The sequence below is a fragment of the Salvia splendens genome, chromosome 11 (assembly GCF_004379255.2).
Source record: "Salvia splendens isolate huo1 chromosome 11, SspV2, whole genome shotgun sequence".
Taxonomy (NCBI): Eukaryota; Viridiplantae; Streptophyta; class Magnoliopsida; order Lamiales; family Lamiaceae; genus Salvia; species Salvia splendens.
Genome location: NC_056042.1, coordinates 14,187,723 through 14,204,895, shown reverse-complemented (window position 1 = coordinate 14,204,895; position 17,173 = coordinate 14,187,723). Strand labels below are relative to the sequence as shown.

The following is a 17,173-nucleotide window of genomic DNA, read 5'->3' as shown; positions in this document are numbered from 1 at the left end:
GCTAGGCGTCGGGCAGATTCCAGACTGTGCCCCAGTAGCGGCCTGCTGCGAAGTGTACGGCGGTCCGCTGGGCGTCGGGCAGTCCCCAGATTTTGTTCCGGAGGTGCTGCTGATACGCTCCGATTTGCACTGTTTTAAGGCCATTATTTGGTCCGTTTTTAATGTCAAAATCATATTTCATGTCCATATTTTGTATATTTTATCCAATTTGGTATTTTGATGTGTTTTGTGAGAAATGTGCAAAATAGAGCTTAAAAGGGCATAAAAACGTCAAATTCTGGAAGCTAGAACTGAAGCGCAACCCAGCGGCCCGCTGGACCCAATACAATGGTCGCCTCAACCATTCCAGAGAGTTCAGGAGCTGTCCAGCGGCCCGCCGAGCACGGTCATGCAATACATCCTGTGTTCAAACTTATTTTGCCGGAGATTCTGAAGTCCGATTAGGGCGTGCTACATACCATTCTCCTCGTCTTTGAAAGAGCTTCGCGTTAGTACTAAGATCATCTCAATCGGAGTTCTATGAAGAAGGTTATAGCCATCCTACGAAGACTGTACAATGTTGTGAAGTGCTGGCGGGAATTTAAGGAAGGAAAGAAACTATTACCTTATTAAGCCAAATCTTTTCCTTAACCCATGAAGCACGAAAAATCCATCTTTCCTATTACTTGGACGACAGCTTTTACCATGTTTAAACCTCTTTCAAGCCTATATATACCCCATAACCTTATTCATAAAATTACCCCATCCATAGCCCCCAAAAGGGGAGCCTCCAAGGCTCCTCCCTCTCTAATATTTTAATTCTTCCATCATTCTTGGAGATTGAAGCAAGGCAAGAGGTGCATGAAGACTTCAAGATTCATCCTTGGGTTTTGTTTGTTTATTTCATGTCTCGTACATTAATTATTGTTTTAGTTCATATGTCTATGGATTGATAAACAATAGAATTTTGATATTTGATAGTAATTGATTTTTATGTAGTTCTTTTTATGTTTAATGTTCAGAACTCGTTCCACTTGATTTTTCTTGAGCTATTGCTCGACTAATTGGCCGTTACATTGATTATTGTCAATCTTTGATCGATGATAGCTTTGATTGGTTTATCTTATGTGTTCATATAATAATTGAGACATGAGTATTGATGCATGATAGGGAGAAATCGTTGTAAAACTTAAGTCGGTGATAGCTTTGATTGGTTTATCTTATATGTTCATACAATAATTGTGACATGAGTATTGATGCATGATAGGGAGAAATCATGATAAAACTTAAGTCGGATGAACGTAGAACTAATTAGAATAACTAAAGAGTTAGTGAAATCATTATCCTTGAAATTCCTCTAATTGTCTGTGTCTATCTTCTTTATACTTTATTTTTGTTTAATTTCATAGTTTCAAACCCAAAACTGTGTTTCTCTAGATAGGATATGACGCTTAATATATGATAGCCAGTTGCAATTATATTCCATGTGTTCGATATCCCGGTACTGACCTTTAGCTAAAATATTTCTGCCTTGTATACTTGCAAGTAGTTGTAGTGCTAAAAAATAGTGCGTCAGCTGCCTTCGTCCTTCTTTTGCTTGGCGACCCACTTTTTTGTTTATGTCCGCCACTCGTGCTGCTGCTTTTGCCTTGTCTTCCTCAATCTTCTTGTGGACATGGTCCATTTGAGTTTTGATGTTCGAGACGGCAGTGGCATTTGTGTTTATTCCCTGCTCGAGATTGTTCAAGCTTGCTTCAACGACCCCAATCTTGGTGTCAGTGGTCTTTCTATCTTGCACTAGCACTTCCAAAATCTTCATGATTCCTTGGTCATACTTCTCCTCCTTCTTGATAGGCTCAACTACTCCACCTTTGCTAACATTAAATCCTGCGGGGGGTTGCAAGAAATTATTGTTAGAATAAGAAAGTTTAGGATGAGGACGGTTCCCATTATAATTATTGAAATTACCGCCCCCTCGTTTGGGCGATAATTGTTGTTGTAACCCCTATTGGGACCGCCTCCTTGTTGCACATAGTTGATGTCTTCCATGGGAGTGGGAGGAGCATCGGGTTTGGTGACCGCAATGACGGAGGTCGGTGGAACCGGGTCCTCTCTTCTAGATGTGTCCATTTGGTCAACACGAACTCTAAGCTCAGCCAATTCTTTAGCAAAAGAACTCTATTTGGCCTCCTCTATGGCCACTACTATCCTTGAGTTGGGCCTCTCTTTCGACCACCCTCTGCTGTTGGTGGCGAACTCCTCTATTACTGTCATGGCATCCAGTCCACTCTTCCTTAAGAATCCCCCATTAGCCCTTGAATGCAACATAACACAAAGTTCATCATTGAAACCATTATATAGGATTCCTACCTAATGGTCCACGGCAAAACCGTGGTTGGGACACTTGCGGAGTAGGCCTTTGAAATGTGAAACCGCCTCGTAGATGTGCTTGTCGTGGCCTTGCATGAACTGGAAGATCTCACTCTTTAGCAGAATCATTATCGTGTCTGGCGGGTATTACTTGTCGAGGAAGGAAGCCACTATATCCTTCCACGTGGAAACTTGCTTTGTGGGCAGACACTCAAACCACTCCTTATTATAATCAATTAAAGAAAAGGGAAGGAGTCTTACCCTAATGGCGTTGTCGTCGACACCATTCAATTTGAGCGTGTTGGCAATCTCCACGAACTTCGAGAGGTGGCGATTGGCATCTTCTGTGGCCCTACCTGCAAAAGGAAACTGCTCAACTCTTTGAATAAGGGGCATTCGCAGCTCAAAATTGTTAGCATCAATACGAGGGCCTTCAGAAAAAGTAATCATATTCCCGTGATTGAACATGTGCATCACGGGCACTATCTCCTTATCCTTCTTTTCTTGCGCCTCGCAGGCAGCCCTTTCTGCCTCTCTCTCATCCATCAACAACTTGTCTGTGGCTTGAAGCTTCTCTAACTCTGTTCTGTCTCCCATTGATCCTTGCTCACTTCTTATTTTCCTACGGGTTCTTTTAAGTTCGGGATCTAGCGGCTCTAAGATGTTATTCCCAGAACGCGTTCGCATACACAACCTCAAAGAAACAAAACTACAAACAAATTAAATGAAAATTAAAAACAGAAAGCAAATAAAATCCAAAGTAGTAAAATTGGCAGTTTGAAGATATCAATCCCAAAGTGACCCCGGCAACGGTGCCAAAAACTTGATGCACTTTTTATTAGCACTATAAATACATGTATGTATACAGAGTAGGAATAGTATAGCTAAAGGTTAGTACCGGATATCGATCACGGGAAAAAAACACAAATTGTCTATCCAATACTAAAACTCAATTAGTATTTGGAAAAACCAAAAGTTTTGAGAATTTTTTAAAATAAAGAACTATAAAGAGCAAAGAAACAACTAATTGCAAATAAACACGGAGATAAAAGTATAGAGATAAGGGAATTCTAGGGATGTGCTTTCACAATTATGGTTATACAAATTCCAACTATAACACCCTAGCACAGTTCTTACTTTGATAGAACGAGTCACCTAGTTTATGCTCATGCGATGCAACGTTGATTACAAACATCACTCGATCAACCCGATCCAAACTAGACTACATCCAGATACACATCTATCAACTCCGATTCAACCGATTCAACAACAAAACAACTCCAATTCAACCGATCTCAACTCCGATTCAATAACCAATTGCAAAAAGCATCTAAATCAGTAAAAACAGATAATAAACATCAACACCAGGTAAAACAGAAAACATAAACTTCCATAGCCACTGGAATAAGGTTCAAACGGAAATATCAATCGTCGAGCTTCTAGTAAAGAAGTTCACGGCGAAGCAAAAACTGCAGAAATGTAAAAACAATTGTATCTTCGCCCCCGTGGGGACGGTGTTACACCACAAACTAAGCTAAACCGCCACATAATACCCAGAATTTCCCCATCGATGCCAAGTGCATGTGTGAAGTGAGCTAAAAATGAAACTAAGGAGTTTGTTGCAACTGGTGTAGAATGATGCCTCTCTTCAAGATAGTTGTCCCTTTTATAGTTAAGGCTCAGATCCCTAGGGCACTCCTTATTCATGATTTGTCATTTTTGTCCTCCGAAAAAGGATCCTTTAGAATTTGCTCCTTGTTTACTTTTGCTTTCTGCCATCGTTTTCATCATTTCCTTGGTCGTGTAAATTGATAGCGCTTTTTCACTTCACTTTCCTCATTTTCGTATGCCCGGTTGATTTGCATGCAATTCCTGGATCCGGCAGATTTTTCACTCACCTGAACTTACAAACACTTATTAGTTCACTGAAATCACAGAATTTAACCCCATAACCGATGCATGAAATGAGCCTTATCAAGAACCGATAATTTAACTTGCCACGGCCTACAAAAGAAATTTAGAATTTGAATTAGTGTATATTACTCCATATATTTGCTAGATATATATTTTGGGTTATCCCAAGCAACTTGCTCCACTTTCTTTTAGGCATAAAAATTCTATCATCTATCTCCTTTATTCTCTCTCTAGATCCCCTACTTTATTCTCTTTCCTACTTTATTCTCTATTAATTTAACATTTAAACATCAATTTCTTAAATTTTGTATCAAAAAGAAATACTCCCTTCGTCCACGAAAAATAGGACACGTTATGAATGACACGGGTTTTAATGTGAAATTGGTAAAATAAGAAAGAAGGGAAAAAAGTAAAACAGAAGTAGTGTTAGTGAATGTGAAGTCCATATTATTAGTAAAAGAGAAGGGGAAAAAGTAAGAGAGAAGTTGTTGAAAACTTTCCTTTTTTAAATGTGCTCTATTTTTCGTGGACGGATGAAGTATATCAACTAGGTTGAGACGGTGCAAGTATTAATTTATTATATTTACATTATTAATAAATAATAAAATGTAAAAATATAATATAAATTGACATTTTAATATGGTTATCGGGTAAGAAACGAAAACTTATTAAAACAAAATCTAGCTAGTAACCGTTATAGGACCAAAATTTGGTTCTTTAGTTCTCGATTCTTCATAGAATTGGTTAAACCGGTCCGGTTTCCGGTTAATCGAGAAAGTAGCCCTATTAATGGTATGACATTTTTTTATAACGAGATAAATTTTTATAATGTTATTTTTTCTACGGTATAAGGTATGACACTTTCGATACAGTATACAGTATTAGAATATTTCGTACTAAAACTTCAGTAGTTCGGTACGGTAATGGTGTGAAATACTCTTATATCGATATTATTGATACAATATACATTAAGATACTTTCGGTATAGTAGATTGTACAGTTCCACCCCTAAAAATTGATTTTATTTTGATACGTACCCTATATAAATATTCAGACATGAAAGATTGATAGTTTTGGTATGGATTTACAATGAAAGATGGATGCCTTTGGTATCGATATAAAATGAATTAAATGCTTCAAAGTTGCATGCAAATTGTATCACCGTAAGTTCCAAAAACGTTTGACTCTCCTTTATTTTCTTACTTATTTTCGCAATGGAAGATCACCAACTCATAAATTAAGACTCAGTAATTAATAATACACCTAACAAAAATGTTTAATAATTGATGATATTAAAAAAAGTAAGTGTGGATCTTAATTATGTTAGCTACTATATTCAATGTTCACTCTAGTCAAAGTTTTGCTTCTTATGAATCTTGGTTGAATATTAAGTAATATCAGGTTTGCTTCTTATGAATCTTGGTTGAATATTAAGTAATATCAGGTTTGCTTCTTATGAATCTTGGTTGAATATTAAGTAATATCAGGTTTGCTTCTTATGAATCTTGGTTGTATATTAATATCTTATTATGTCAAATTTATAGGGTAGATTTTATAGGTATCGAGGCACATTGAAATTTTCAGAAGCAATTATTATGTCATATGGAGGACTTTTATAGAATAAATAGCTAGCTAGTGACTGAATTTAACTATAATGGTGTTAGATTTTCAAGATAAAATAATTAAGATATAATTTAGGATTGAGTTATGAAATTATTTTAGTCATAGGGAGTTGGTTATAATTAATTATCGATAATTATGCATCTAGGATTCAGTTGTAGGATTGAATCTCATGAACCAAACACATTATAAATTTTATCTCGGGATACAATCTTGCAAACCGAACATCCCCGTAATGAAACGAACTAATAAGGCAATCATTATTATTCACCGTCATATGTGAGATAATTTTTTTGAATAAAAATGGTATTTCACTCTATTTTTATTTTGTTGCTCAACTTTTCACGGAGGGAGTATATTGTATTTTCATCGGTCTCACTAGTTACTATTAGTGTCTTAGACACGCAAATTAAGAAAGTTTTGTTTTTTATACAAAGGATAAGGTCTAGTAAATTTTATTTTCTTACACACTATTACTATAAATTAAGGGTTTAATTATCCTATTATATGTATGTAGCTAACAAATTAGGGTAGTTAAAATTCTAATTATTTTTAAACTAATTCTACATAATTTTATGCGAGCTTCCATTGAAGTGAATTACATATCTTCTTGCGCAGAGAAAAAAGAATTATCTGCTCGTTCTTTCGGAAAAAACTGAGGAATAGAGAAACTATATTGATGGTAATTTTATTTATCACTACTTCCGTCTGCCATTAGGAGTCTCATTTCTTGGCAACACGGATTTTAGGAAATATTAAGAAAAATATATGAGAAAAAGTGAGTGGAATTTGAGTCTCACTTGTATATATTAGTTTTAAATGAAATGTGAGTAAAATCAGTTAGTGAAATGTAAGACCCTAATACTATTTATAGTAAAATTAAACTGAGATTCCTATTCCTGAATGGATTAAGATGGAAAAACGATATTCCTATTCAGGCGGAGGGAGTATTTCAGAAAATTAGTACGAAAATTATAATCATTTTTATTACTCCGCCATATTGTACTTTGCGAATACCTACTACATATTATTTATATTAGTATAACCTAGAAAAAGCCACGGACTGCTAAACAAAAAATAATGTTGGTTGAATACTTAAATGGTACAATTTGATATGCCCATTAATTGCATTCCTACCTAGAGCCATTAATTCAGGCCACAACTTGACCTAGTGTATTTAGTGTTAGACCCCTCAATTACTACTTCACAACCCCAATTGCTTAAATACTTTTACACTTTTAATGTGTATCTTCCTCATGTATTATACTAACTTTATTTATAGAAATAAGTCATTTTTTTCGGTCCATCACATAGAAATAATCTATATTTTATTTGTGGTAACTTTATTCTTCTTCTCTTTTACTTTATCATTTATGGACTTCACCATCCATTACACAATTTCAACTACTTTTTTTCTTCTTACTTACTTTACCAACTACACATCAAAACTCGTGTCAATTCTAATTAGCATATTTCTATAGGACGGATGGACTATTCATATTGTACTCACTTGGTATATGCATAATGTAATGTTGTGTCTTAACTTAGTGGTAGAATGGTTAATGCTTTAGGCCAAAGGTCTCGTATCCTAATCCACTATAACGCGACCTTTAAATTCCGATTCATATATCAATTGAAAAAAGATAATAGTCGGTTGTGTTAGATTTTGCTTCATCTAAACATGATAGTTATGTTTTCACATTATCAGAAACGCATGAACCGTCAACCACATAAATTTTACCATGGTTAGAATATATAGTGATTGATAGTTGGAGTTGAATGTGACACCAGACATAGCCACATCACATATGGTAAGAAATCCTATGTCAATATAGTCACAAGTGTCTTGTCCTCTAAATAAAATGTGAAGGGAGACAAAAAAGTAAGACAACAACAACTACCTTATATTTTTTAAAGATTTAAAAAAAAAACATAACGAAAAACTTTGTTTGGTGATGGTGGCCATACTCACAAATGTCACAACCTTCACAATTAAATGCTCCTTCTAGTAATAACAAATCTCTGCATACAAACAAATTATATTCTTTTCCTCTTCTTCGTTCCTAATCTCACATCTCCAACTCATAGAAACCACCCCCCAAAAAGCAATATATTTTTCTTCAAACTTACTTGCAAGAATGCATATATAGTTTCTTGGGATTTTCTTGAGAGCTTGTGTTTTACTTATTGTTGTGTTTGCAGTTATTTAGGTTGATGCACAAGTTGATAGTGATGGCAACAACAACTAGTGAAGAAGAAGGTGTGAAAAGCAGATGTGAATTCAAGTGTATGCATTCACTCTATTATGTTCTTGACTCCCAAAATGGCTTCTCTTCTGAGATGATAGGTAAGAATCCTAAATTTATTTGTTGCTCGATTTTCAGCTCATATTGATCATTTCCCTTACATGTATATGAAGCAGTTCATCGAACGAGCTTTGATGAAGAATGTCGAAAAATTCAAGTAAGCATATGTAGTTTCCTACTGAGAAAAACAGTTGATTGACCGATGTTTTCTAACCTTCATTGCTGCTTGTAGCGATGTTTCGGATGCCTGTTGAGATCTTTCTACCAAAACCTTATGTTGCATTGTGTGTTTTTGTATCAGTATGGAGCAGAATTCGCAACGAGTAGTAGAGGTCGAACACCAGAAGAAGATGCACAAATTGATCATCTAATGGAGAGTAGTCACAAGTTAGCAACCGAGACTAGCCTGAGATTTTATGAGTCGTGCTTGTGTCAGTCGGATGATCCAACGAGCTCTAACCACAAACGCCCTGCTGCACAACTTGGGGCAAAATTCGGGTCCAAGCCATTCTCTAGTGCATTGGAAGTTCTGAGCTCGGACAAGGACTTGCTCGTCATGGAATTGTTGTCCGAGTCATACTGCCTGCCTCAGAATTGCATCAACAGTCTTCAAACTGAGAAACAAGCAGTAACTCTCAAGCCTGGGCTTCAAAAGAGACAGCATTCGGGAAGATTCGCTTGTCATTGCTCATCAGGGGAGGCTGGTGATGGATCGAGAGTAACGTCTCTCTCTGTCAGAGAGATCAAGAGGAAGCTGAAGCACACCTTTGGAAGCAACAGAAGAATAGATTCAGACCATTTGCCTACGTTTAGACTTCCCCACGGCAGATCCATTTTCGGATATGACTGCATTTATAATGGAGTTGAAACTAATAGTCCTTTGAATACTAACACTAATGCAAAGGCAAGGGAAAAGGTGGCCAAGAAAGAAGCCTTCATGAAGGTGGGAAGGGAGCCTGCTGTGGCCGGAGAGGCTGAAATTGCGCGCAAGAAAATAGACGTCTCAAGAGATGTATTGTCTGAGAAACATGGAGTGGATGTTGCTGCAACAAGTAGGCTGCAAAATCCATGGAGGGTTATGTCTTCACTAGAAATGGAGTCTTGCTTTATCCCAAGAAGGGAAAGCCTATACTTTTCTGGCTCTGCTGAAATGAATTTGATCAGTCCTTCGAGGGAGAGCATTTATCTGAGTCCATGTGGTGACACGACGGGTAGTACAAGCTCCTTTCTCGTCGAAGAAGAAAGGATCACTCAATCTCCATACATCAAGTTCAATGGTAGGTGATATCCTGTTCTAGCATGTTTTTGTATGCTTCAATCAAACACGCGTTTCTTGAATCAGTTGCGTTTCTGCAGATATGCCTAACGTTGCAGGAATGGATGACGTTCATCAAACAGAAGCAGCAGTGATCAGCAATACAGAAAGACCTTCCAAGATCAAGTTAATGCATTCCTTGATGGTAAGTGTAGCTTCATCTCCTTCTAGTCTAGACATATGCCATCAATTTGCATCATTATTCTTGATATTTCTTTACTATGCAGGATTCAATTTTAGAGAACGAGACATTCTCAGATGTAGCAGATGATTTTCCATCTAGTCCCACATTAGAAATGAGTGACAACAACAAAAATCAAGAAGAATATCAAAGCCCGGTTTCGGTCCTCGACCAGTTCTTCGCAGAAGACCCCAGCAGTCCATCGAACATGACGTTTCAATCAGGTATGAAACAAGATCCACACACACACTGAGCAAATTTTGCTTGATTCATATCCATTAGATTACTGTTGAAGTAAACATTGTAATATGGATACAAATACTCAATCATGTTGTAACTTATCAATCATGAATAGTAAACGTCCCGTAATAGAATCCACAAACTAATGCTCTGTCAAACCATCTTGCAGCTCGTGGAACCCTAAAACCGAAGCGCCTTCACTTTGAGGAGCACAAATTAGCATTTCCCTCACAAGTTATACAAACGGAATACGATCCATGCAAACACGAACAAGACTACACGGTCTCCAACTACGTTCGTTTGATACTTGAAGCTTCGTCTCTAAACTGGGATCAGCTCTCAGCAATGAGGCTACTTTCCCAACATCTGCTTCATCCATCCTTGTTGGATCAAGCCCAGTTTCTGCAGTTTGACCCTCACTTCGACACTAAGCTTCTATTTAATCACATCAATGAAGTCCTGCTCGAAACGCAAGCGATCCCACTTTTTATCTCCATATTGGCCAGCATTTGCAAAGCCAAGAATCTGTTATTTTCCACTGGAAGAAGCTGTAGTTGATGAGATCAAGAGAGATGCTCAGTTCTATCTGCTTCCTCAAACACAGGCAAGGACCTTAAACCAGGTTGTGGCCCAAGATTTATCGGGCCATCAATCGTGGCCCGATGTTCGTCCCGAAACAGACCAGATCATCCTTCACATATCAGAATATATTCTGGAGGAATCAGTTCTTGATGTAATACTAGTGAGCTTAGCTCTTGATTTAGAAGTATATTTGTAGTGCTTTATTTCAATATGACCTTTATATCACATGTATATTGCAAGTAATTTACCTAAGTAGAAAGGAAATAAAATGAAAATTAACAGATTCACTAACATCATTTGTTGAGAAGAACACTACACAACTATCTGCAAAAATTAAATATTTTAGTAATTTATACAACCCTGTACAACAAATAAATGAACCACATCAAAATCAGAGCATGATCTTCAATTTTTCTGATAATTTTTTGAAGAGCTTGTTTTATTGCACCAGCTGATGCCCCTTTCACTCCCTTGCTCTGCACATCATATAACCAAAATCAACATTTTCTTCACTAGCTCCAACAAAATTAAATAATGCTAAAATTCAACAAACCTTGGCATTGATAGAGAGGGAGAGAATCCCATCAGTGTTGGAAGACTGAACAGATTGTGATTCAAGATTCAGTTGAGTCAAAGCTTCCATAACTTGAATCAATACACACTGTCTCCAAGAACATCTCATCTCAATCAGCACATCCTTGTCTGTGATGCTTATGGTTATGCTGTCTGTCGATGAGCTCGACCGAGCCCTTTTATTCTCAGGTGCAGTTTTCTCCACATCACTAGCTCTCTTCTTGTTCCCGAGTAGCTTTGTGATGCTTCCAAGCTTGCTGTGTCCGTAGTTGTCCGAAGTCCTCTCCATGGCATCGTGAGCCCTGCTCTGTGTGGTAGATTCTCGTTCCGTTGCTTCCTTGTACGCTTCCAGATCCTGCACCTTCCTCTCCAGTTCTCTCAGATACTCTATTGTGTGATCAAGTAATGATACTTTATCAACCTGCAATACCAAAGTTGAAGAAATAAAAAATCTTGTTACAACAACGTGTTTTTTTTCTCGAGAGGGACTAATCTGAAGACCAAAGATTTAACTACCTTGCCACCAGATGGAACCAATGATCCAAGAATGGCGAATCTCTCGCTTATCTTCTCTCTCCGTTTCCTTTCGGACAGGACATGGTTTTGTCGACTTCCTCGCCTTCTTGCTGTACAGAGCGGTCATCACATCTGTCCTTGCTTTTGGCAGATTCATTTTCATGCAATCTAGCTACTTCGAAGAGCACTTTCTTTAGTAGCCTCTGTGGCGATGCACTCTGGAGCAATCGAGGGCTCGATTTTCTGTTGTTCCAGCTGATGAAGCTCGTCCTCTTTTACCATTTCTGTAAGGCCCCAGAATCAGCTGGTGGGAGCTCTTCAAAAGGCTTGAAAGCACACTGTGGTAATGGACATCACCACCACCATTGAAGCTAGGCAATGTCTGCTGGTTGCATTCTTGACTAACGGCACACAATTAGCAGCACTCGACTTCTTCCCATCAAATTCTTGGGCTTTCAACTCCGGTTTCCCATGAGTCTGAGACACGCAGTCACTGGAGCTCGTGGCATTGTTTGTGCCATTGCTGACAGCGTCGTCCTTGCACTGCCAGCTCTGCAACTGGGATGCCTCTCCATCAGCGCCGTCTGCTACACATGATCCCTCTATTAGCACATTGTCTGCAAATTCATCCGAGCTGGTGTCAGGAGAATACACTTTCCACTTCATCAAGATTGTTTTCGGGGATATTAGAGTGATCGGGCACTTGATAGACAAGGTCGTGGCTCAGATTGATGACAGTATCGGAAGAACTCTCCAAGAATGAACTTTTTATGTGCTGAATCAGACCCCGATCCTCCGGAACCTTCAAGAAAAGCATATTCATAAGACATACACAACCAACAATATTAATATGCATATGAAGTTCATAAATAGAAAGAGCTAATTTCACAGTGCATACTAGTTCGGTTGTTCCGAGCTCAACCACGCCTCCCAAATGCGGAAAGCACACTACTGTCTGCAAAGAACATGGAATTGTATAAACACAAACATTGTTCATATCATAGTTCGGTATTAAGGTTTGGAGTTCGGCCTTAGTACCTGCAAAGATGCACTCTGGTAACAGCAACGCGGATCAAGCAGCCGCCATAACGACAAGCACATAGAAAGAGAAGCAATGAATAGTCAGAAAACATTCCCACTAACCTACCAAATGGCATATCCAGATACCTAAAGCCGCCTTTATAACAAATTAATAAACATTAACACTTGCCTTCGCAAGCAAAGAACGAGCAAAGAGTTTCGTGTCTGCAAGATGAGCATTCCGCAGCCAGATCATCTCATTCTCTGCATACGATCTTCCAGGCAACCTTCCAATCCCAATCAATCAACATGGTAAATGCTCTATACTCAATTGAAAGGTCTATGAACCATCATATGAAGTCAACACTCGAAATTTTTATTTCTTGAAATCAAAAACTCAAACCCCTTGTTACAAACCAAATAGAAGAACTCATCTCAAAATCCTAACCTAACCTATCAGGGGAGAGATCCCATTTTGTGTATAAGTTGTCGTGTTACACAACCATTGTGGGACAAGTTTCTTGTACCGGAGTCTGTAACAAATCAAAGTTCCAACATAATATTGTGTCCAAACTCAAGAACAACAAAATCACATAGCAACAAAGTATTCATAAAATTCCTAATCCATCAAAGTTTAACACCAAATCAAGTCCAAAACTCAAACAACAAAATCACATAGCAACAAAGTACTCATACAACCCTTACTCCATTCTACTACTTCACACAGAATTCCAGTTCAATCAATTGATCACACCGAATATAGTGAAGCAGAGAGAATTACCCTTGGCCGACATTGAAGACGAACGACATACACACCAGAAAATACCACTCAGTGTCAGTGAGATCTTCTGGGATAATGCAGCTGTAGGCCTCTTAGGCTGTGGGGTGCTTTCACCTAATGAAAGAGACTCAAACAATTCCCTCAGCTGATCACTCCTCTGCAATCCCAGTGGATCCGAGTTCAACTCTACAGCTTGAACTGTTTTCCTAGTCTTGATATCTCCATTGTAGTACCCCTCACTCCACCCCAACGCCCTAAAATCCCACCAAAAATAACTATCTTTAGGTACAAATTTCTCAAGTCAACGCCTCAAACAAGAATGTTTAAATGCAATCATGTAAACACTTCATTCCATGAAATTGGATAAAATGGGAAAAAAAAAAGTAGAAAAAGCTGAATTTCAAGAATATCCATATTCTGCACTTTTAGAAAGTAAAGATCAAAACTTTACCCAGATTGTTTAGCAGAAAAAGACCAAAAAATTGCATAGCTCCATTGGATGCTTCTAACTGCAAGAGCAAGCTGCTCTCTGAGATCATCTGGAACACCATTTTGATTTGCAGTAGCCATTGTTGAGCTCCGACCCTTTTCTCTGCCTGGATTATATGGTGGATAACCAAATTTCCAAATCTAGTAATGATGGGAAGAAAGATTCAAACTTGAAAGGCTGACCATCTTTAATTGAGAATAAGATATACAAAATCATCAAAAGGCTGCAAAGACTTATCAAATTTTGGCAGAAAAGGAGGTGGTTTAGGGACCACAGTGCTCTGAAATTTACATAGATTGATGAGTGTTCAATTCAACTTGTACAATCCCAAGGATAATTTGGTGAAATCATAACGGCACCCGCAACGCGATACGCGGGTGTCCCGCGTTCCGTCACAGGGGGACGGGACGGCGGCGCGACGCTACTTGGTGAAATCATAAGGGCACCCAACGCGTTACGCGGGTGTCCCGCGTTCCGTCACGGGGTGACGGGACGGCGGCGATACGCGTTGCGGCGCCCCGTCTCGTCCCCAGCCCGTCCCGATCCCGTCCCGCGTCTCGTCACGGCGTGACGAGTGACGAGCCATCTCGCCACGCGCCGAGGCGACCTGGCGCGCCCAGGCGCCATGCGTGACGCCCACTCGCTGGCCCGCGAGTGGGCATCGTCACGCTGATGCAATAAATCATTTTTTTTTAAAAAAATCGAATTTTAAAAAAAATGTAAACGGTAATATTACCGTTTAATTAGCCGTTTTTTTATTTTTTTTATTATTTTTTATTTTTTTACTCTATAATACTCATAATTTATCCTCATTTCACATAAAACTACACATCTTCTCTCACCAAATCATCTTCATTTCCTCTCCAATTTTCATCTAACATCTCATCACAAAATGTCCGGCGACGGAAACTCCGGCAATGGCGGCTCCGGCGCGTGGGATCTCAACGTGTTTGGCGACTGGGGGAGCATGTACAACACATTGGGTGGTTCTGATCGTCGACGCCGGGCACCCAGGGTTCGTCGACGCCGGGGGTACCAACCACCCAATTTTGACGTGGATGCATACACCCGTCCCTCTGCCCCGCGGTATTCGCAGGGATTATCCTAGACTCGAGAGGATTATTCCGTTGAACCCACTCCGGGAGGAGGCCGAGGCAGGGAGGAGGCCGAGGGGGTGGAAGCTCCAGGGCAGAGGCGGAGGAGGGCGAGGAGGAGGAAGAGGAGGAGGATCTAGGCCGGCATCCGTACAGCAGCAAAGAAACGATGGCGGTGTACAACGCCTGGATCCGTGTTTCATACGATCCCATCGTCGGGAATCAACAAAGCCGGAAGTGTTTCTGGGAAAAGGTCTCTGAGGCCTACCACCAGGTTAAGCCGAAGGGGTCCCGCCGCCACACATATAAGATGCTTCGCGCTCACTTTGACCGAGTCGACAGAGAGGTCAAAAGATTCTGTGGCATCTACACGAACGAAACGGCTCAGTACCAAAGCGGATCCACGGGCGCCGACATTCTGAGGTCGGCTTTGCGCGTCTACCACGACGACACCGGCAAACAATTCAAATTTGTTGATGTTTGGCAGGTCGTCAAGGACGAGGAAAGGTGGGCCGGCGGTGTCTGCTCCAGCTCGTGCTCAACCTCCAAGCGTATGAAGCACACGGCGAGTGGCCAATACTCGTCTGGTGACGCCGGTGAGGGCAGCAGCGCACAAGAGGGTGCCTCGCAGGAGGTTGAGGGCACGGCCGGCGATACTGGGGGATCCTCCCATGGGCGTCGTCAGCCGCAAGGGACAAAGGCGGCTAGAGCGAGGAAAGGCCGAGGCGAATCAAGCCAGGCTGGCTCGAGCTCGGCTCGGGGGAGGCTCGAACTCCCTTATGGCCATGTACATGACCGCCACAATGGCGGACACTTCGGGCTTTACGCCCGCCCAGTACCAAGCCAGCCTGGTGGAACGGAATTGTCTTTATGGCAACCCAACTTAGCCTTCCGCCTCCTACCGGCTTTAGTGCACCTCCACCGCCTTCGAGGGATGATTTCGCGGGAGTAGTTTTTTTATTTCTCTAAAAATTGTATTTTAAATTATGCCACGTTTATTTTTTAGGATTTAATTGTGTGTTTTTTTTTTAATTTTTTAAACTTTAAGTTGTATTTGATTTTTATGTTGTAATTTGTTTATTGGTAACTGCACCCGGTGTTTACTTTACTGTACCCACGGACTTTGCCGTGCGAAAACAAATAAAATTGAATACAGACATGGCTAGGAACTCAGCCTCTAGTTATAATTCGAAACTAGCCTCAACTGTCTATGATTTGTGACGTATTCGATTCGACCTAGGGATGCACGTGCATGTTGATATACGTAGTAGAGGTGTGACTATATCTGTTCCGTCCATTAGGTAAGGGTTTTGGCAGTTAAAAAATATAGTGGCATCGCCTTTTTTTTTAGATATAGGGCATGACATACACGATCTTAAGGCGGACGAGACGTGCAGAAACGACAACTCCTTGACCATGCTGCGAAGCCGTGTTAGCGTCATTGCTGATATCGCGGCTGGTTGTACTGTCGATTTCCCGGGTGTTGATTTCCCCGTAGGTGTGGTGGGATGTACATGACCATCTGGTTGTTCGGCTGCCTTCCCTGGTTGATAAACTGAGTGGCTTGGTGTTGGTACCCCCATTCTTCTTCCTGTTGTTGGCTAGACCAGTTAGTTTGTCCTCTACTTGATCGGTTCCCTTGAGGTCCACTTGACCAACCTGCCTGACCTCCTTGCATTCTATTCCCTCCAGTGTTTGGTCTATCCAAGATTCAAGCTGGCCAGTTGGACTGCCCGTCAGAGGGCTGTACCTGTTGTGGTTGGCTTTGATTCTGATCAATCCATCTGAAGTTGGGGTGGTCCCTCCATGGAGCGTCTCTCTGCTTCCCCTGGATCAAGTTGCCATTTGTGTTCCAGTGGCCTACGGCGTTTACTTGCTCTACCTCAGGGGGAAACTCGCAGTAATAGTAATGATGCTCTTCTGGCGGTGGCGGCTGCGGCACATACTGTGTCTCCTTCGGTGCAGGAGGTGGCGGCGGTCTCATTTTTTCTACTGCTTCCAGCAGTTTCTTCTCCATCTGCTCAAATTGAGCCTCCAGCTTTTCATCGTTGCATGCCTCAGCTGCGTACACTGCTCCTCTTCTGTACTGCCCTCGAGATGTTTCGTACGACCGCTTAGCCTCGATTAATCTTTCCAGTATATTCTTGGCTTGGCTAAATGCGGTTTTCGAGAAGTCCCCTTGAGCAGCGAGG

General features: G+C 40.4%; 1 protein-coding gene and 1 pseudogene across 1 annotated transcript; one reads left to right on the top strand and one right to left on the bottom strand.

Annotated features, from left to right (window-relative positions):
- The first annotated feature begins 8,111 nt into the window (after positions 1–8,111).
- LOC121754473 lies at positions 8,112–10,483 on the top strand. The gene is made up of 6 exons (XM_042149823.1): positions 8,112–8,230; positions 8,306–8,346; positions 8,491–9,466; positions 9,546–9,649; positions 9,732–9,909; positions 10,095–10,483. The coding sequence occupies exons 1-6, from the start codon at positions 8,116–8,118 to the stop codon at positions 10,481–10,483; spliced, it is 1,803 nt and encodes a 600-aa protein (XP_042005757.1). The 5' UTR covers positions 8,112–8,115.
- Positions 10,484–10,771: 288 nt separating this feature from the next.
- Positions 10,772–13,983, bottom strand: LOC121756510 (annotated as a pseudogene).
- Positions 13,984–17,173: the final 3,190 nt, after the last annotated feature.

Bases quoted from the DNA above. Each gene is read 5' to 3' on its own strand.
- LOC121754473 (XM_042149823.1), top strand. From the start codon at position 8,116: ATGGCAACAACAACTAGTGAAGAAGAAGGTGTGAAAAGCAGATGTGAA. The intron at 8,231-8,305 runs GTAAGAATCCTA...TATATGAAGCAG, and splicing joins CTTCTCTTCTGAGATGATAG to TTCATCGAACGAGCTTTGAT. The intron at 9,650-9,731 runs GTAAGTGTAGCT...TTTACTATGCAG, and splicing joins AGTTAATGCATTCCTTGATG to GATTCAATTTTAGAGAACGA.